General features: G+C 39.7%; 1 protein-coding gene across 2 annotated transcripts in view; it reads left to right on the top strand.

Moving 5' to 3' along the window:
• hmx3a (H6 family homeobox 3a) overlaps positions 1–22,556 on the top strand; it is a 24,194-nt gene extending 1,638 nt beyond the window's left edge. The window contains exons 3-4 of one of the 2 annotated variants that reach the window (XM_059358935.1): positions 19,828–20,131; positions 21,056–22,556. In XM_059358935.1, coding sequence (XP_059214918.1) covers positions 19,843–20,131; positions 21,056–21,678 — 912 coding nt within the window. In that variant the 5' untranslated portion in view covers positions 19,828–19,842 and the 3' untranslated portion in view covers positions 21,679–22,556. Of the gene's footprint in view, positions 1–19,521; positions 20,132–21,055 lie in introns of those variants that run through there. The other variant, XM_059358936.1, reaches the window with a different exon arrangement.

Below are 22,556 nucleotides of genomic sequence, written 5' to 3'. Positions count from 1 at the left end.
AGATTACTCAGGTCCTGGTTGTCACTGTACAGGCATGTAAAATTCAGTGTACAGTCAGCTAGTGAGCTCTTTCTGTGTCAGCTGTCAGTCCCAGGGGGGACAGCATGTACCGGACCAGGGGAAGACATGACAGTCGACCTCATCAGTTGAACCATGACCGCAGCGAGTAGCCAATTACATCACCTTCTAACAGCCTGTCCACACTAATGTTATTTTATTGCAATTTAATTATGCTCAGGTTTCCACCAGGGCCAGATCCTGTTGAATAATTTACACAAAGCCACAATGATTTGTCGGCTCAAAAAGACAAAGTGTGCACTTCTCAGCGCTCTCATTTCTTTCAATGTTTTTGCTTTTAATTCCTATAATATAAATCAATAAAACAATAATCTTATGTTGTTTTTCATACTAAACATTTCCTGCAGCCGCTGGTTTGAAGGAGAGATTTATTAAGACTAAAAATACTTAAGGGGAATAATTGGTCAAACTTAATTTTGCATTAATGACATGTCCACTGCACAATATATTAGGCTGTTCTTTTAAAGGGCAGTGAGCATTTATTAATGAGCCTGAGAGTAGGTAATACTCTAATAGGGCTTACTGGGGCTGGCATTTACTCCCAGTAATGCTGTGGTCACAGTACTTGCGTAGAAATGACTTAAGTTTTGTCAAAAAACTGTGTTTGATTTTGAATGGTTTACCTTTAGCCACGGATAAAATTACATAATATCTAGAGATGATTGATTAATTGATAGTAATCACCAGCTATTTTGATCATTTGATTTATTGTTTAAATAATTCTTCATGCAAAAATGCAAAAATATCAACATTTTCTGCTTTTTTTGTGTTTTATATTATATTAAACTGAATATCTTTTTAAACATTTAAAGACATCACCTTGGACTTTGGTCTATAAAATGTCAGCTGTCCATCACAGTTTCTCAAAGGATTTATCGATTGATCTAGAAAATAATCTGCAGACTAATTGATATGGAAAAATGTTTTAATTGCAGCCCGTGTAATATCTAATGTGATATAATTAAAGCCTGCTAATCCGAAATGTCTGTCTTTCTGGTACAATTCTGATACAATTACACATATACTTAACATTTTGTAAAGGCTGACTTGAACTCAACACCTCCACAAGACTAATCTAAATAATATGATCGAGTTTGAGTATACACAGTGGCTCGTGCAGAATAGGCTCTGGGACAACACCTGTCTTTGAGAAGGTTGCAGTGTTATCCACTTGCTCTGATTCACATTTAAAAGGCCTGAATGAAAAGGTTCCCTTCTCCTCTTAACTGCTTGATTTACAGGCTGTTTGTGGTTTAACGCCACACAAGACAATTGATTCGCTCCTCCTTTCCTGAAAGAAATTGGAATTTAATTTAGAGAAGGTCTTAAGCAGTTTTTAAAGACTCTGTGTCATTTGTTGGGCTTGTGTAAAAGCTGCATTAGAGATTACCCTCCTGGAAAAAGCTTTTTAATCCGAGACAAGTGCAGCCATAGTAACGGTAGACAGGAGCCTCTTGGAGGCAAAAAGGTGAAGGGGGACTTTGACAAGATTTATTCTTCTCCTACTGAGACTGTTTCTTTCTTGAGGTCTCCCGCTCCACGAGGAGCATTTGAAAAAGAACTGAGAGGTGGGGGATAGGATAAAGGAGGTATATATTAAGCTTTTCTTTCCTCTCACCACTTAATTTCCTTGCAGGCGCGCCTTGCGCTGTTGTAATGAATGTAATTGCCGCCTTTGATGAGAATGCTATTATCTGGATCACACTTTACATGGGCAAACAAGACTGCCCCTCCCTCCACCTCCACCCTCCCATTTAACTCAGCAATGAGACCCCCCAATTATGCAGGGAACAAGTGGCTTTTCATAAAGCCAGCGTGTCGCTCTTGATTGGTGAGGCTTGGAGACGGCTACATGTGGACAAAGGATAGATTAGATGTGATATAGGCACACCAAAAACCCCATTTCCTTGATTAATTTCCTGCATGCCTCACAGAATGGACCCACTCTCTCGCTGCTGAATTCTATCTCTCCTTTAAAGACAAACTTTCATCTTTTGATAGATGTGGCAACTCAATGGACAGACAGACATTTTATTGACCCAAGTTTGACCACAGCTGCCTGGGCTTCAGGAAGGAATAGGAGAGAAAAAGAGAAATGTTTCACTTCAGCGTAGGAGGATGGGCTTATTTTTCTTATAAAAAGCTCAAAATCTTTGTGGTTTTTCTGCCCTCAGCCAGGATCAACTCACTTTTCATGCTGATCTTTTTGTGCTCTCATGTCATTACCCTCAGCGCACGCACGCACGCACGCACGCACACACACACACACACACACACACACACTCACACTCACACGCACACACGGGCAGAGGTTGTTCACTCATCGTCTCTCTGTGTCTTTCACACACCCACATACGGACACACAGAAGCACGCTAAACACCCATTTGATAATAGTGGCGAACAGATATGATGGGACTTTATGAGGCGATGCGCGATAAAGCTGCTGTCACCTCAGGAAGTCTAAGTGTTCTTCTGACTGCCTTATTACCGTATTAAAGCACCACTCGACGAATCCACACGCACCTCGGCTTGCCTGTGACAACCCGGCGTGATTCTGTCCAATATTCCACCTGGCTGAAATATCGAGGACAATCAAATAGACTGTCACAAGTGACAAATTATACTATTACTCCTCAAAGATTGTCATCCTTGAAATGTATTCATAGCCATTTCTGCTTTATTGGTGAGTGATTACTCCTCTAAGCAAGCAGTTCCCCAGTGATAAATTGGTAATCAATTCATTTGACTATCATGCTTTGTGAATGGCTCCAAGGGATCAGCAGCAATGGTCACTCTTATTCGCGTGCATATATATCCAACACTAACTTATGGTGCTGTTGGGCCTGATGGATGCCGGCTGCCCGACCACCTGACTCTTAAAGGTTTATACCATCAGAAACAGGTTGCCATCCGGACCCAGTCACGGCGGAGAAAGAATTGGCCAATATTTTTGACTGAAGTGGCATTTTAGCAGTATTTATTTGATGGTCCCACTACCAAAACCATGGGCCACAAATAAAGAAGATGGTATGATAGCTTTTGACTGGCCAGCGAGCTCCCGACTCGAAATGAAGTGTCCAGTTGTGAGTTATCGTGGCCAAACGTCATTTGTACAGCCTGAAAAGTGGGGACATTTTTCTAGCTTGTCACTCTCTGGCTATAGCTCATTGTCCTGAATGATGCCTCTGAACGCACAGTTGCCCTAATACGAGCATTTCACTCGCACCGCAAGAAGGCTGATAATAGATTAGCCTGTCCATAGGAAGATAATATAGTGCGTCCACTGGCACATCTTTAAACCAATGGGTCACAGGTAGAATATCAACTCTCAGCATGTCTGCTCACATCTAGCACTTATCTTAGTCATCCTCTTCATACTTCTGACTCAAACAAAACAAAGATCTTTTTTTTAGTGCTGCAAGTAGCAATTCTCTTTATTGATTATTCTGTTGATAGTTTTCTCAATTAATTGGGTAATCAGTTGATCATTTAGTTTATGACATGTTTCAAAAATGGTTAAAAAAAACATTTAAGTGTTTTCAGCTTGCTCTTTTATTGTCAGTGAAATGCAGCAACCCTGCATTTTTGCTTTAAATATTATTATTTATTAATAAACTAATACTTTTAGTTCTACTCATTTTATTTCTTTCTCTGTCACCTTAGATATGATCAATTCAAAGTAAATTCTTAAATGAATTATATGACAGAGAGCACTTGATTAAATTTAAGCTCATTCTTATAATCCGTTTTATTGTGTAACTTTAAAGAACTATCTACGTACGTATTGACTTGGCTTTCTTTTATATCTCGTCCTAATGCTGTTTTATGTCTTAAGTTAAGCAGTTTAAGTTGCCTTGTTTTTGAAAGGTGCTGCAGTACACAAATAAACACACATTATGGCTTCGTCTAGATTTCAAGTTAAGTGAAAGAAAAATATTTTTTTTGTGGTTTTAAATTGTAAAATATCATCATCATAGGGATGTTTTATGAAACATAAAAAATAACTTTCCTTGAATAAAAATAATAATGCATCAACATCAATATCATGAACAAAACTGGTCCCCATGGGAAGCTCACAGCTTTTAACAACTCTAAATTGAGTTTTGATCTCTGTATGGATCTGCAGGAGTAAAGTGCTCTGAATTGGACAGTCCTGCTAATGTGAGGGAAGTTTTAGATTAATGAGGCATCTGCCCTTTGAGGATATTGATCAATCTGGCCAGGGACAATTGGCTCCCCTGCTGTATTATTAATAATGTATCAACATCATGAACAAAACTGCTGCTAGCATCCCATTGGGAGATGCAGCTTTAAAAACTCAAAATTAGCTTCTGAGTATTGGTCTCTGTACAGATCTGCAGGAGTAAAGATTGTCCTGAATCGGACAGTCCTGCTAATGTGAGGGAAGTTTTAGATTAATGAGGCTTCTGCCTTTTTGAGGATATTGATCAAACCCAATCTGGCCAGGAATGCTTTGCTCCCCTGCTGTAATATTAATAATGTATCAACACCGTGAACAAAACTGGTCCCAGTATTCCTTTGGGAGCTCACAGCATTAAAAACTCTAGCACACTCTAAATTAGCTGTTGAGTTTTGATCTCTGTATGGATCTGCTGGAGTGGCTGTTGAGTCTGAGTAAAGAGTGGTCTGAATGGGACAATTCTGCTAATATGAGGGAAGTTTTAGATTACGCTTCTGCCCTTTTAAGGATATTGATCAATCCAAACGGACCAGAAATGACCCCCACTGTCCCCCTGCTATACTAATAATAATGTGTCAACAACACGAATATAACTGGTAGCAGTATTCCTTGAGGCACATAGAGGATAAAAAAAACACTCAAAGCATCAAAAGATGTGAGGCACACACAAATTAGCTGTTTAGTTTTGATCAAGGGACAACTTCTGGGCATTCTTTCTAATGGCCAGCAGGGGGCGACTCCATTGTTTGCTAGTTTAAAGTCTTCTTCATTACAGCATGATGTTGATTTTGTAAATGATGGTGCCATTTAGAGTAAGAGTAAAAGACAATAAAACAGGGTATGCTTTGGGACCTGGCGCTACGTTGTGTCCAGTCGGGGTGTTTTTGCCTTTTTTTTGTCTTAGAATTTTGACACACAACTGCAGTTCAGGTTAATTTTTTTTTTGGTTGTGTAAAATGTCTTGTTCAGTGTTTAGTTGTACTTAAAACACAATGCTAGCTTTTTTTTTTAGCTTGGTTAGCTGGCTATGTCGTCTACTTTTATGCAGTCTGTGATTTTGATCCTTGTTTGGATCACTCCGAATGGCTATTGAATGAGTAAAGAGTGGTGATGAATGAATGCTTTGAATTCATATATTCATTTTCCTTTTTTTTTAATGCAATCAGACAACCCATGAATTACAGATAGACCATTAATGTTGAGAAATAAATACAACAAAATGTCTCTCTTTCATAAAGGAGAAATTTATTGTATGGCTTCGAAGTATATTTTTTGCTGTATACTTTAACCTTTGTTAACGTCATTACAAAACAACATTATCAATGGACTCACCGTTAATGATTAAAACACTCTGACTAGGAACAATTTCCCACAGTCTCCTGCTGTTCTTGTTGTCCTCTTGTATTCAATGCTTATACTGACATTATCTACAGGCCGTCGCTTATTTATTTTTACATTTTTTTTTACAAGATACAGATGACAAATGATAATAGACAGCAGAAACATGAAAATACTGTCAAATTTCACAGAAGTCTGGAGCTCTGCAAAGCCATTTAGCCTGAGATGTGGACAATAAACAGCTCTTCATTTTAGGGTTTTCTTGATATAGGTTATTATTATTATTATTATTCCAATTATTCAATTAAGTAACATTTTCATGGTACTTGTGCAGAAACCGGCCTTATCAACAAGATGAACATTAATTTCTTAGTAAAACCAATCATGGTAAAGCCGGTTGTACACTCGTATAGTCATACAGATTTGCGCATCAACAATAATAAACACAATAGATGTGAGTTTCAGGCTTCAGCCCCAGAAACCAGCTGCCTCAGCTTGAAGCTCCAGAAGCTGCTTCTTCTCCTGCTGTGGCTCCCTCTCTGGCTCTCCTGCAGGCATCGTTAGCCAGACGATGATGGGAGCTACCAGGGCCATAATGGGAGGGTTGACTGACCCCTGACCTCCTATCGATCCGCTGGCTGTGTCCAGCTGGGCCTCCCCAAACCCAGTCAGCTGGAGAGGTGTTTAAAAGCTAACACCCCGGCTCCCATTCACTCCGCTGAACGCTCATTAATTACATCATTTACCTGTGACAGTGACAAACCTGCCCGGCCACGCCGCAGTTTATTAGGGTCACTGTATAAAGCCCAGGCCAAACCCAGATCAAAAGTGTGTGTATGTGTGTGCAATGGGGAGTGAAAGACCCCATCTCATACAGTATGGGATTATGAGTATAGATGCATGCTGCAGAGGGGAGTGTGACTGCTTTGTCCTGGCCTGTCGAGCTCCTTAGTGGGGAAGTTTATTTTGATTTATTTGATATGTTGAAAGACAAAGATTGCCAATTTTCTTGTACAGACAAGAATATGAGTATAGATTCTAAAAAACACAGGGAGAAAAAAATTCACAAACACCCCCCTCCCCCCTCAAGAAAAGTTTATCATTGTAGACCTTGTAAAACACCTTGAAAGCACCGCTATTTGACATGTTTTTGGATGAAATATAAAATCTTGCAGATTTAAGGCCGCTTTCTTTTTTATGTCCTTTCTGTTTTTACTTTCTATGCCAATTTGCTGACTCAGTTCTTGGCCGGTCTTTGTTGTCTTTGGTGCTCGCGAGCAGCTGTATGTTTGTGGCCTATTCATTCCTCAACTTTTGTTGCTGCCTTTGCATTGCCTCTTATTTCTGCAGGTGTCTCCAATTCTATATCCACCTAAAAATCACCCCCGTTCCCCCGCCTTCACCCCTCTAACATTTCTCCTCTTTTAGTACCCCCCCTCCCTTTTCTCTTTACTATAGCCCTCAACACAATAAAAGACCATTGGTTTCCTCTTGCCATACCTTTCCCACTACACACTGGTATTTCAATCTCGACTCAATCGAGAAGGCTGACCTGCAGATATAAAGAATTGGCTTTAAGGCTTTCGAAATGGAGCTAAATCTGCTGCAGGTCACACTGGGGGAAAATAAGCGGCAAATGTAAGTAAGCATGAAATAGTTTTTCATAAATAATCCAAATGACAGCAGGCTTTCTAATGGTGCCAGGGGGCTGTAAAAGAATATGTTGCCAATTTCTCCCCTATTAAAGTGAAATAGAAAGCCAAATACATAACAGTGCTGACGGAAAAGTTGCATACCTGGGCCCGTTGGAGAGGAGATTGAGGACACAGTTGGCTGTTAGAGGTAGTTGTAGTTGGAGGTAAGGTGGTGGAGTGATTGCTAGCCTTACATCGAAGGTCTTTCCACTGCAGGAAAAAAAATGCCCCTCCTTCATATCAAATCAATTGGTCAATAACTGGCTCCTTTTCCTGCGTGTGCACAGGTAGGCAGCTCTCATCTGTCCCCACACAAGGTTGATTTGATTTGCACTCATGTTTTTACAAATAATCAATTCTCCATTTTGACTAATGCAAGGGCCTGTAACAGCATACGTCATCAGTGGGGGAAAAGGAGAGAAACAAGGAAAGAGGTATTAATGGGAATACCATTGACAGAAAAGATAAATGCCAGGATGTACAATCATTCATGATTTCACAAAGTCTAAAACGGCACAGAATCATGTTAGCAATACTCAGAAAACAGTGGTAATTAGGGCTGCACATTTAATGAAAATTAAATGGAGCTGCATTACTTGTAAAGAAAAAAAGTCTGTGTGGTCGTAATCCTCAAAAAAAAAAAAAAAAATCACGCCATGATCTTTTTAATATATTTTCAAAATAAAATGTAATATTGATGCAAAAATTATAATTCCCTCCAATATCATGAATCATATCACAATATCTATATCAGTCAAAATAGTGTGCACTTGAGTATTTTTCCAAAGCATGCAGCCCTGTATAGTGGTAAACTGCTTAATTACTTATTTAAAAGTAGCAGTATTACAATATGATATTACTCCTTTGAAAGTAAATGTATTAAGTCTATTTGAGAATTATTCGCAAAATGTTCTTAGAGTATAAAAAGTAAAAGTTCTTCCTGGATTTTATGGTTGTAGTTAATTGAGGTGGAGCAAATTTGAACTTAATCTATAAAATAAGTAAATATGTTTTATTAAATGTGGTCAAGAATAATACTAATAATAGTATTTCCCGGTGAAATGTAGTGGGAAAGATGTATAAAGCAATATGAATGTGTACTTGAGTAAATGTACTTACTTACATTCTGTTAGTGAAGGTAACCCTGGTATATTATCACATCTGCTTTCAGTATCTTTCTCTAGTTTGATCGAATGCTTAATAATTCCCCCCAAAACAAACTTGCATGCATGAGGTGTGTTAGAGTTTCTATAAAGCTGTCACAACCTATAAGGCTGGTGTGTATGTGAATGGGGGGAAAAATAGGTGTAACATATCTCAGTCATAAAACATTTGATTGGGGCTGCTTGGTGTTAATCCAGCTATGTAAGGCTACTCTTTATGTGTGTGTGGGTGTGTGTGTGAGGCTGATTTGAAGTCCCCTTGAGTCAGAATCTGTTATTTATTGCTATTAAATGGTTAATTTTCCTGGATGCCCTGAGGACTCTGGGGTGCGTTAAGATGTGTGGAAGATAGAGTTGTCAAGGGTTGCTGTGAATGCTTGATGTATTAGGAGAGCAATTCTGAAAGATCCATTAGCAACTGATGCTGGGGCCTTTTGTGTTCCCCATTTTTACTTAAACAGAAGGAAAATGATGATATGACTCAGGTGATTTTTATTTAATTTTATGTTTGCGGAATATTTGATATAGCCTCCAGCTTCCATGTAAAGTACATTGCATATTCAGGTTTTGCATCTAGTTATGTCTGTATATTCATGGCCAAAACTATGTAGACACCAGGTTTAGATTGTAAATATTTATTATTACTTTGTTTGTAGGCTGTTCTTGTATATTTCAGGTGTTAATTGTTCCTGCAAATATTAAGACAGTACTTGAGTGAACTGGGAAAGAAATGCAAATGTTTTTGCAGAATATAAAAAAGAAATGTTAGGATTTCTCTCAAAAATGAACAATGGGAGTGATGCTGGTGTATATGAATCTAATTGCCAGCAGGGGGCGACTTTACCTGCTGTGAAAAAAAATCAGATTGTATGGAAGTCCATGAGAAAATTACCCTACTTATCACTTGATTTATTACCTCTGGAAACATTTTCTTATGAGTCTCAGTCATCTCAATTGCTAGTTCCAGGGCTTTAGGTCTGGCTACCTTGAGATTGACAAGTCAGTACCACCGCGACCTGTCAATCAGGATAGAGGCATAGCAATGTGTATCCATGGCACTTTACAAATAGACATGATCATGTTTTTGGCTTTCTTCGAATTACCCAATTTTTCAAAGGTGCAGTCAGGTTGACAGTATATGTGGGCGTGCATTGTGTCCTGTCACGTTGTGCATGGAAACTTTTTCATGTTGAAACAGAAAAAGGGTGTTCCCCAAACTGCTGCAACAAAGTTGTTTTTGTATCCAAAGACAGTATCTTTATTTATTTGACTAAATACAAAATTTTGGAAGAAATAAATACATTGAATCTCTATTTATCTAACATCAGTACACGTTTAAATGCACGTATAATATGCGTGTCTGTGTGTGTGCACTGGCCTCTCTTGTCACTCTGCTCAAGTTTCCTCTCATTAGGCAGTCCTGACAGCTGCTGGAAGAGCCATACTAATCAGCTGACAGTAATAGCACTCTTTACCACCCCGCGACACAAGAGAGGGAGAAGAGAGAGCAAACAAACACCAATTACTGTCCGTCACAAGGAGGGGGAGCAATCATGTTTGGGCGCTCTTTGTGATCATGTGCTCCTTGCTGCACTCACAGACCGAACAAGAGGGTCAGCGGAGTTGTGTCCACGGGGAGGATACAAGTATTAGTGTCAAGTAGGAAAACACAATTTTTGTTCTCTGACCTGTAGAGTGAGACTCTTGTTGAGTTTAATAGTCTTGTTCCTGTTTTGTGTTTGGGGTATTTCCTCTGTTGTCCTCTTCAGTTTTGGAGCATGAATCGTCCCCTCCATGTGTCAGATAGCTGCAGGGTTCCTGCTAAGCTGATGGAAAAGCAGAAACAAAGAGGCAGCTTAAGTGCTATTAGTTTTGATCGGTTGGTAATGGGCTCTTATTCTTTAGCCAATCTATTGATCCATCAGTAATCAATTTTGCCTCATCCCCAACCAATGACCCGAATCTCAATCCATTTCCTAAAGTGTCTCAGATGAGACAAAATTGACCCCGGACCTTGACATGCTTTATTCTGACAAGAAGATCCAGTTTCTCTTTACAGTGGAGTTCAGTCACATTAAAGTGGAGCTCAAACGTCAGTCACATGTATATATTATGGGGCAGAGGCATCGGGGGAGACTGTCTTCTGTCTCTGGCCTTTAGATGCACCCCGTCTGTGGTTCCCACTCAAGATGGTTCCTCTGGTTTGATCTCGGGGGTCTAGGGTAACACTTTCTCATCCTTCTCAGGGTCACATCCTTGATACCAACAGCTCCTCAATTATGCAGTGACACAGAGAGATCAGCTGTCTCTGTGGATGTGGACAAGATAATAGTGTGACACAGAGTGTGCATTACGCTCGTTCTCTGGGTTTGTAGCTAAGATCTCAAGAGGACAGCACAGACATTTAACCTTATTTTGCTGTTCTTTGAGGCTGGTATTTGGTGCTGACTGTTGATGAAGTTTCGTGGTCACTGACTTAGTAGTTATTTCACATCTTCTAATAATAGTGTCATTTTTGGGGCTGTGTATTACCAAGAATCTGGGTATATGTGATACGATTCAATATATTCTGACATATTCTGATACTGTAAGCAAGGCAATACATTAACATTATTCAATTTTAAGAACTTGTATTCTCAAGAACACAACATCCTCTGCATACAATATGAGTAAACAAATGTTTTTTATTATGCAATCAGAACAGTGGAATCTGCATTTGCATTAAGCTCAGTCTCTAACATTTACTACTTTTTGTGCAGTGGTTCCCAAAATACTGAATGTATTACTTAAGACTGAAGTGCATATGAACGGTGCTTAGGGATGTAAGAAAATATCAATAGACTTGAGTTTCACAATATTATGTTTTCAGATATAGTATCAATTCTTAAAAACGCTTTAGGTTTTTAATTAGTAGTTCACATGTAAGATATGTAACAAATAGTGGTTTATTCTGAGTTGTATTTATGTTCAGTTCAAACAGTACAAAACTAAGCCTGTACATAAACAATAAAAAAAAACTATTTCTAATGAGTGCATCGCCTCACATAAACCCCATGAAAGTTTTTGAGATAAGGAAGTAGGCTATTTCCTGTTGCATAGTTTCCTCAAACAACAATAAGCATATATATTTTACCTCTTATTTCACATTGTTAAAGCTGTTCAGCATGGTGGTCCTGCCATAGCGCTGGAAGCTGTGAAGCTGTGAAGCTGGAGGCGTTATTGGCTCTTGCCTGGTTGTCACTTGAACTGCATCAGAGGACATTCGAGTAAAGTTGAGCCTTTCCCAACTTTCCCCTGTAATGCCACTGGCCGAGTCTCTGTAGCTCAGCGGACAACGCCGGGCTGCAATGCCAGGTCCCATTCACAATGAAAAGCAGCCTATCGCTGTCCAAGTTTTTGAGTTATTGTATCATAATTCAGAAAGCTTTTAACCAGGCTGAGCTGAGCTGCAACAGTGCTCTCAGTCACCAGTGAGGGGAGCCCCACTGATAAAAGCTACTGATGATTCAGTATAGTCAGTTTAGTTTGATTTGGTGTTTAAAGATCCATTTGTACATGTTCTAAACACAATGTGGCCACTTATATTTGGAGGTAACTGAACCTGCACTCATCTGGAAAAGTTAAAGTAGGGCCCACACAAAATGCTCCATGCTGCATCTCTTAAAAGAATAGTAATAAGAGGAATAGTACATCAATTTGGGATATGCTTATTTGTGTTCTTGCCCGGAGTTAGATGGAAAAATTCATACCACTCTTATTTCCGTATGGTAAATATGTAGCTTGTGCCAGCAGCTAGTTAGCTTAGCTTAGTTTAGCTAAGCAGTGCTTAGCAGTGTCATGAAAAAAACAGACATGCAAACAAACCAAAAGAGAAAACATAACCTCCTTGGGGGAGGTAAAAATGAGAATTTGTCATTTTACAGAGGGAATATGTGTCAGACTATTTATTGACCTGAACCATTAACCTCCTGGAGTGGATCATTTCTCCCAATAAGAAGCAAAGTTTGTTTTGTCCTGATTAAATGTATATATCATGTTACAATTTCTTTAGATTGAGCCATGCTAGCCATAGCCCCCTGTCATTATGCTAAGCTAAGCTAACTAGCTGCAGGCTCCAGCTACATGTTACTATACAAACATAAAAGTGGTTTCAATTTTCTCTCTTGGCAATTATGAGAACTCGTTATAATGTCAACTATTCCTTTAATATTTTTTGCACCAATGAGTTAACATGAATCAATCATTGGATTAATAAGATATGAAATAAACAAGTTCCTTTTTTTTAAACTACATTCTTGGTTGAATGGGTCACCCGGGTCACATTTAGATATTGTTAAGTGGCTTTGAATAGCTCCCTTGATTTCACAGTTCCAAATGACCCGCGATAATCAGGTCATTAAAATGAGCCCATTCTCCACATCTGACACACTTCCACTCCCGCCTCATCTGAATAACAAATCAGCTCTGGAGTGCTTTCTCAAACAGAAAAGGGAGAAAAAAAAGAAAAGAGAGAAAACCGACTTTCTCTTTATTTTCAGGTTAACCTTATCTCTATATTCTGGAGTAAAGATGGTTGGAAAGCTAGAGGGGGGAAAAGGTCCTGTCAAAAGTGCCAGTGCCTGTGTGAAAGTACCCGGTTTTCTTAATTCATCCCTTAGGACCGGATAAGTCTATCAATCTGTTAAATTGGAAAGCCATTAGGTGCCCTGGTTTATGTGTTTCAAGCTGTTAACTAGAGGCTGATTGATTGTTGTTCCTTTGATGGGATATGCTGATCTAATCTCACTGTGTGCACGTTTGCAATAAATTACACAATTCATTTCCCCCATTTAGAGGAGGGGGAAAATCACACCTCCAGGCATGCCTACGCTCTGCAGGCAAAAGAGCAGGGAACCTATTTTATGGTGCCATTTAGCCAGCAAGCTTTCAGCAATCCCAGCCTTCTTTCTAACCCCCCTCCCTCTCCCTCTACCCTTCCAAAAAATCGAAGCATAATCAAGGTGTATGTTTAGAAAATTTATTGTTATAATTTCCCCCCATAATCTCTTCCATTTTCCTGCAGCCGTGCTGACATAGATCATCATCTAAAAAGAGAAAATGGATAGCAGTTTAAAATTTATCGGTCTTTGATTCTCAATTATACGTGTTTATGACTTCATCTGTCTTCAGTGACTTCAACCTTTTCCATTATGGTGGAATATTATTTGTACGGAATCCATTAAATTCACAAGGCAGGACTCTAATGGTGGGGCTGCAGCGATTTGCAGAGGGAAAAGTTTTGAAAGGTTGGCTTTAGGAAAAGCGCGGCTGTTATGACACAAGAAATTGCTTTATTGATGGTCTGCTCTGCTGCCTGTGCATTTGGCCATTTGTTACCCGGCCCATATCTATATCTCAGGCTGACACTGATGAGAACTTTTCTGTTGCCCTCTCCAGATTACCGAGTTGTAATGACACATACAGGCAGGCCGGGTAAAAGCTGACGATCCACGGCAGAGTTTTTGGAGGTACAGAGGGTGGATATCGAGGCTGGGTGCCCGGAGGGCTCAGGCGAAGCTGCTCATAATAGAGAAAAAGGGCTACATCGCTCCTATGACTGTTTCCATCCAAACCTTACAGAGGTCATCATCTCTGCCGAGAAACAATAAAGGAGGAGAAGGAGTGATAAAATGTGGATAAAATGAGAGCAGGAGAGATAAAAAGGAGAATACATCTTCTATGTGCCCATATCTACTCAGGTACATGTGACATTATTTCTGAAAGGCACCATACACTATGGGAAGATTACAGCCTTGTGTGACTAAAGTACATTTGCCAGAAGAGCTGTCATTCTCCTCCTTAAATACATGTTTTTTCCTGTTTACACAGGAAGTAACAAGATTCCCTTTAGTCAAGTGGCCACTGAAGTGTTCCAACCTGAATGACATTGAGCTCCTTCGACTGGCTGGCGCAAGAGGCCGAGTAAAAGCTAATCAGGCTGTAATTCAAGATTCGCCCGGCCACTTACAATCAATACTCGCACAATCCCAATTAAAGCTTGCCGGGTCAGTGGAGGGCCACCAATTCCTTTACAAGTTAAATGCAATACTTAAATCTAAAGCAATCTCAGTGTGGCCTTCAATGGTTTAATGGCTCGTGCCAACAGGAGCGTCCAGTTAAAAGTGCAAGAAGGACACAGAGTGGACAGGTTACTGTGATAAATGCTTGTTTTCTCCACACACAATACTCTTTTAATACTTTTAAGTATCGTTTTAAATGCAGAGACTTTTACCGGCAATAGAGTATTATTACCTCCACAAAGAAGGTTGTGCTTTTGGTTTGTTTTGTTTTTTTTAAATTTCAGGAATTTGGAAAAACTATAGGTTTTCATGATTTCACCGATTTTCATGACACTGTTGGAAGGGTGTAACATGGGCCAAGGAAGACAAGTTATTTTACACTTTTGTTAAAATTACAAGACATGACATAAGTTCTGTATTCATGTTGTGTGGGAATAATCAGAGGATTTTGTTATTTTAGTGAAATTATGAGAAAAATGAATTTCTCGACTGGGAAACTTCATGCAAACTTGCCGAGCTGACAAAAAATTACGCATTAACCCACTAAAAGGGTGTAGTAATGTCTATATTTGAAGAGACACTTCCTCTTCCTGTATTTACCCTTTCTCCCCATTTTTTCTTGGGTTTGCTTTTACTTTTGTTCAGCCAGGGAGGAATTTACAGACAGTAAGCGGCAATTCCTGCATAGTATGCCTTTAAGTATGTTTTTCCAATAATTACTTAATTACTTTAACTTGTAACAGAGTATTTTTTCATTGCTTCTTTGACTTGAATAACAAATCTGAACACTTCCTCCACCACTGCTCAGGACTCACAGTTCCAGCGTCTACACCTCTACACCACCCATTTTTCCCATTTTCCGACCAGTTTTCTCCCTCTGAGCTTTTGCCATTGCATCCATGTCTTTTATCACAATTTTGACCCACCGAAAGGAATTCTCACAAGATATCAAAACAAAAATCTATATTTAATATGGGAGCAATTACAAAGCGAAGTTGGCTGCACAGGGCCGTTGTCACCAGAGCGCGTGTTTTTCATCAAATAGGTCATTAGACGATGATGGATGTAAACCTATAAAGTATCTAAACTGGACCTTTTAACAAACCACGAGCAACACTATCATTTCTCTAATAGAACCTGCTGACCGTGTCATTCCCTCCTGCCATTTGTCATTTTTCCTTGTGAAATAATCAATATCTGGGCGCTTTGAAATAAATAATATAAAAGTCATAGTAACCTACCCGAGGAGCAACAAAAATAGACTTATGGAGCATTCAGAAGGCCTATATAGCCTCCGGGCAATGTCTACTGCATGTTTCTAATCAATGCATAATATGAAATGTATTTTTTTAAAGTACAGGATCTTAGTCTGTACGTTTTTTTTTCTGTTTAAGCAACAATTGTGTTCTTTCTGTCCCCAGTTATAGACTGCTATTATAATATGTGAAACAGTGTGGTAATTTATTATTATCATGTGATAAATATTGCTGGGCCCTTCAACAATCTCTATTGGACTATTCAAAAACACAACCTGGGAATCAGGCCAATATGATAACAGCCTACAAGAGTCACTTTTATCCAAGGGTTAAAATAATAATACAGAGAGGAGAGTAATGATATCTGCGCACTGAAGAGCGCCCAAATTATATATTTATTTATTTTATCAGCTTCTTTCTCTGTTTAATTTCCTACTGTACATCCTCCATTGTCTTTTTGAAATATCAATAATCTCAAACAATTTTGTGTTAGTATGAAAGCACAATAATTTATTTCTCTAAAGATAGGTAGGCCTATACAATGTGGGATTAGTATTATGCTATTTACAGTATGAAATATAGGAGGCTGCACGAAGGCCAGTATTTCTTTTTGGACCATGTGACTCAATCATTTTTAACAAGAATGTCACATTTATATCTGTCAGCTGTGATAAAAAAAAGTTTTTAATTTTCCAATTTTAAAGTCTTATATAAGTCATATATACAGTATAATGCAACAATAATTCTGGAGTCCAAAATTGGCCACTTGTGAAAAAAGTATCAGATATGTGAGAATCAGGACGTTAATCTTCACTTGAATTTAGTTCAGGATTTTAAGCTTTTATAAATTAATTATTTTTGAAAAATCATTGAACCAATGTCCACTATTCAGAATGATAAGCAGTTTCTTCTCTGTGCTCAGTAATGCATATAAGTATTACCAAACAACATATTATAATTAACAAGTTTGATTTCTTATCAAAACTTATCAGAGCTCATATGATGTCCTACAAAATAAATGTTGCTGTTTTAAAGACATCAAGGTCGCTGTATTGTATCATGTTGGTAACATGATAAAAAAACTACTGAAGGTTAAGTAACAAAACCACTTGTTTCAGGTTAGTGAAAAAAAGTTATGTTGTGACGTTGAACATGAGTAAAAAGTAAAGTTTCCAATGGGAGACAATAATCTGTCCTCAGGGACAAAGTCCTGGGTTTGAGCCATCCACTTCTCCTCCCGCCTGCCCTTAAAATGTTCACGCTCTTTGTGCTGCAAAAACAGACAAAACTTTGTGAGATGTGCATTACTTTTCATAGGAAATACTACAAAGCATTCATGAGAATAGCCAGACAGAAATGGGTGAAATTGCAGCCAGTAGGAGTTTCCAAGAGCTTGAGTTACTTTAATGCTGTCCCAGTGTGAATAGAGCTTATGTGGACACAATGACCATATCCAAATTCTCTTTAGGGGTACAAAAGTAACTGATTCAGTAGCTCTGCTGCTATGAAAATAATATAACATACATTGGATTAGACCTTCTTGTCCATATTCACAAATACCGACAATCATATTGGAATAATGTGAATTCTTTTGATTTTTTACTCTGAACCAAATGCACACATTTTGCAGTCTGAGCGCGCCATCAAACACCTGTGATGATGACCATGTAAGAAAAGGCGGTAATTACATCGGAGTAACAAGATATCTCCACTTGAGCAGCACACTAAATGAATAATACGTGTTAATTACACGAACACGCCAGAGCTTGTAAGAACTCTAGAAATGATGGAAAAAAAGCTCTGTGGCACCCAGTGCAACCTTTACCTCGTCACTGACACCCTCTGTTATGGCTGCATATCACATGGCTAATGAATGTCTGCAGGGAGGTGATAATGGGATGATTCATAACTGAAATGAGAACAGGTCACGTGTGATCAAACTGCTGGACAAATGTACTGAGAGAGGAGACATTTTTCTTCTATTTGTCTGGGTCTCAAACAAACTTGTTTTTGTTACTTTGGAGGACGTGTTGACTTGCTTTAGGTCTGCTCGATTTGGAAGAAACATCAAATTGTGAATATTTTGACAGATATTGAGACTCTGATATGATTTACAACATCAGAGGTAATGACAATTGTTTTGCATTTTTATCCACATTTTCACTAAAAAATATCTTTGAATTATCATGACTTAATAGTTATATATTCTTGGAGGATCTATACCAAACATATATTTTTCTTAAAGATATAGAATATGATTTGTAGGCTGGGACATTTCTGCAGCACCACAGTACTTCATTCACAATGTTATCAAACAAATACAAACAAATATTGTGCCTCTTGTGATTTGAATATTACATTAGTCTATATTGTGATTTTGATAACTTGTTTATGTATTATGCCTACCCCCAACCCTAATCTTTACCCTAAAATTTAGAGGTCTGCCTTGTGGGAACCAAATTGTAGGTGAGTCCCTATAATGTGAGTGGGATGAGATATTTGTCCCCACAACGTATTAGTACAAACACCCAACACACGCACACTCTCCCCCCACACTTGCATTTCCTCCTCTCGACCCACAGAGGGCGCTGTCTCCCCGTCCTTCTCCCACAGCAGCTTCCAACCAATGGACTGCTTTTTAACAAGTCAATTAATATCAATGAGTGAATATACATACCACATTTACAAAGAGTGCAATCTGAGGGATGAATTAACCTAATCGATTAGGGAGGAATAAATGACTGTGCGACCCGCAGACATTGTGGAAGTGGCCCTCGCTGAAAATCAATGAATTAGAAATATGAATCTAATCGCCCATTGGTGACACGTGGAGTAGCTGCAGCCTGATCTCAGGCCTTTTTCATGTTGTGTCTGAGAGGCAGAATTTTTTGGGGAGTATTTGAAGGTTAGAGGACTGGCATGGGGACCACACACTTATATTTAATTGTATTTTTTTTTAAGTTAGGATATTAATTAGGAACAATTCTGCGCAAGGAGGTGTTTTATTGCTGAAAAAAAAAACCAACATAAAAAGTAACCATGATTCTGACACTTTTGCACTTTTTGAGTACTGTTATTTTAAGAGATCACGGCTTGTTCATGTTTTTATTCAATGCAATGTTGTTTGAACGGGCTCACGATATAAAATCATCACATTTAGGCCTTATGATCAATGCATGCTTTGGAATATATACTTAACGGTTATATAGGCCACTTATTCTTTAAAATAAATAGCTTTTGGTGATATTTTTAGAAGTTGAATATAGTGTAACATCTCCAAAAATGTTTTCATAAATTGCCGAATTTAATAAATCCACCAGGCACCTGCAGCCTGAGTGAAAGTGGTTCAAAAATACATCTCGATATAAAAAACAACCCCACGCTGGATCATGAGTAACCTCGTGCTGACTGTAATGTTAGCTGTGTGATGAGGCGCTTATCCCAAACCTTCCTTTTTGGCGCTAACAGCCACTGTGTTCATTTGCTGCCTAATTGGAGACTGTATGAGACCAATAACAGGCGAGCGCACACAGCCTGCAGCCAGAGCGCACAGAGAGGGGACGGTCTCTCTCTCTCTCTCTCTCTCTCGCTCTCTCTCTCTCTCTCTCTCTCTCTCTCTCTCTCTCTCTCTCTCTCTCTCCACACCGTCTCTCCCTTAATCCCATTTGCCATTGTACATGCCCAATCGCCTATACTTTCCGCATTTAACTTGGATGACATTTTTATTTCATCATTAGCATCAGACGCCAGACTGACTGACAGGGTGGACACAGTTTGCGTTTTGACGAAAAGAGCCCGGAATGAGACATCTCCGTGTTTATGCGCGTTTTCCTTCACCGCTCAAATATTTTATTTTATTATTTTTGTAGTCTAGAAGGACGCGTGTTTTGACGCACGAGTGAAATCCAGTCTCCGCGTAAAATCACCGAGAAGAATAAACCAGGGACTCCTCGCAGAGGAGGATATCGACTGTGCGTAAGTCAGCTTCGCTTTGTTTTCTCTTTTTAATTCCTGCTTCCGTGGTCCTCTGCGCTCAGACCACAAACACAGCGATGCCAGAGACAACGCAAGAGACGTGCGCTTCGGCCAAGGACTCTCCTTTCTTCATTAAGAACCTGCTGAACTGTGATAGCAAACCGTCCAAACCCAAGCCCGTGCTGGCTGCCACCAAGGCCGCCCTGGAGGGAGGATTTTCCCTTTCCCAGGTCGGAGACTTCAACTTTCCCCGCTTTGACCTGCCGGCACAGAGGTTCAGTCTACCGGCTCACTACTTGGAGCGCACCTCGGCGTGGTGGTACCCCTACACCCTCAGCTCCTCCGCCCACCTGCACAGAACCGAAGGTAAGACTGACAGACACAAAACAACACGATTTATCATATATTTTAGGCGCAGATACTCCTGTATTTATCGCACTTCTATTTTGATGCTGTAGTCTTTTTCTTTTTCATTAGAATAAAGAAAGGAAACTTAATTATTTTTCAAAAATAATAATCACAACATAGGACCTGTCAGGACCATGCCCCCTGTAGGTTTTGTGACATCATATTTTGTGACATTTTCTGCACTTCCTCTTCATAAACGCACTCGATAAAAGTGGATTTTGTGCGTTTTGGTGATGTGGGAGATATTATGACATGCATTGTCTTTACCACACCACAGGGTGTGTAGTGATTTGACACCTTGTCCTCTGTGTAGGCCTATTTTGTTATGCCACGACGCGCGATAATAGATCAATAAAGTGACACGTTGTGCATAAAATGAAGTAGACATCGTCAAATCATCGGATGAGGGTGACGATGCGCAGCGTGCTTTTGATTTGTCTATTGGCGCTCAGTAGGAACATCTTCCCCCAGAGGCTTGGTCACTGACAGCGTCTTTACCTCCCTGTTTGTGTGATTTATTCACGTGGGATTTAAAATTATATGAATGGCACTATATCGTGCAAAGAATTTGGAAAGCATGTTCAATTAGGGCAGTAATTATCTGAGGGTTTTTTTTTAAATAAATGAAGCAGCTGTACATATTGAGAATATTTTATATTTTAGGAGGGTAAATTATAATGTGGATATATGTCTATATAAATACGATGTTTTCAGTCATTTCTATCTATAAAATGGTGTATGTTTATAGCACATGTATTTTTTTTCTGGCATTGTTCTAGGCAGTTTAGTCTGAGGCTGTCCAGTATCAACAGGCTGTAATAAAACTCCAAACAACATCAGCTCCAGTGTTTATGACCACATCTCCCTCTGTCCTCGTTTCAGTCGCCGACAAACTAGCAGCCAGAGACTCCTCTCCAACCTCGGGCACGGACAGAGACTCGCCAGACCTGGTTCTCAAATCCGAGCCGGACGTCAAAGACGAGGACGAGGACGACGAGCACAACAACAGCAAAAGTGGCGACGAGATAATCCTGGAGGAGAGTGACACAGACGAAGCCAAAAAAGACGAGCTGGAGGAGTGGAAGAAGAGGGACGACGACAAGAAGCCGTGCCGCAAAAAGAAGACGCGCACGGTTTTCTCCCGGAGCCAGGTGTTCCAGCTGGAGTCCACCTTCGACATGAAGCGGTACCTGAGCAGCTCGGAGCGGGCCGGCCTGGCCGCGTCCCTGCATTTGACGGAGACGCAGGTGAAGATCTGGTTCCAGAACAGGAGGAACAAGTGGAAAAGGCAGCTGGCCGCGGAGCTGGAGGCCGCCAACCTGAGCCACGCCGCGGCGCAGAGGATAGTCCGGGTGCCCATCCTGTACCACGAGAACTCGGCCTCGGAGGGCGGAGGCGCCGGTGCCAACGTGCCCGTGAGCCAGCCGCTGCTCACCTTCCCGCACCCGGGCGTCTACTACTCCCATCCCATCGTCACATCCGTGCCGCTGCTCAGACCGGTTTGAAAATAGCTGAAAAATCATCTGAAAAGTAAAAAAAAAAAAGAAGAAAAAAAAAAGAACTTAATATTTTTTTAAACTGACTGAATGAAGAAAAAAAAGAAAGAAAAGAGACACACTGTCAGGCCTACATGGACCTATTTTGGCAAATATATTGTGTCATTTTACAAAAGGGTGCCGTTTACACGTGATCCAATTCAAATCGCATTTTTATATTATTATTAATATTATTATTATCACCTCAGGAGTCCACCTGCTTACACTGCCTGATGAGTGTCTTATTTTTTTCCATATACTTTTTTTTACACTGTTTCTGGACAAGCCAACTGCTCTATTTTCTCTCTCTCTTTTTAACCTTGTTTACAAAACTCGGCGGCCTCGAGGCGCAGGCCTGCTTATCATTTGACACCATTATTTGATTTTATTTACATTTTCCAGAACTCATAACGCGATGATGTGCAATACACTGACGGTGTGCTGTGAATGAATGACTCCACTAAACGGGAAACATGTTTTGTCATCTATTATTGATGAGGCTTTGTTGTAATTTCTCTTTTCGCCCTTTTTTAAAAGACAATCAAGACACTGTCAGCTGTAAAATACCATGTAGCTTTATGTTTAGTTTTAGTGATCCTCACTCTTGTGCCCTCTTTGGACGCGTCTTTCAAGCACAAGTGTGAGCTCCCAATGTCTCTGAATCTACTTTGTGTTTTTGAACAGGAGCGGCAGAAATATCGACTACACTGGTGTAAAAAAAATCTGTAAATGTATATATTTAATGAGGCACGAGGAGAGGAGCTGCCACTTCTCCTTTGTACAGTAAAACAACGTTTTGATATTGTATTGCTGAACCATGTTGTGAAATAAATGGAGAATATTCCTTA

This window comes from Centropristis striata, chromosome 20 (assembly GCF_030273125.1).
Source record: "Centropristis striata isolate RG_2023a ecotype Rhode Island chromosome 20, C.striata_1.0, whole genome shotgun sequence".
NCBI classification, from domain to species: Eukaryota; Metazoa; Chordata; class Actinopteri; order Perciformes; family Serranidae; genus Centropristis; species Centropristis striata.
This window is presented reverse-complemented; position numbering and strand designations above follow the sequence as displayed.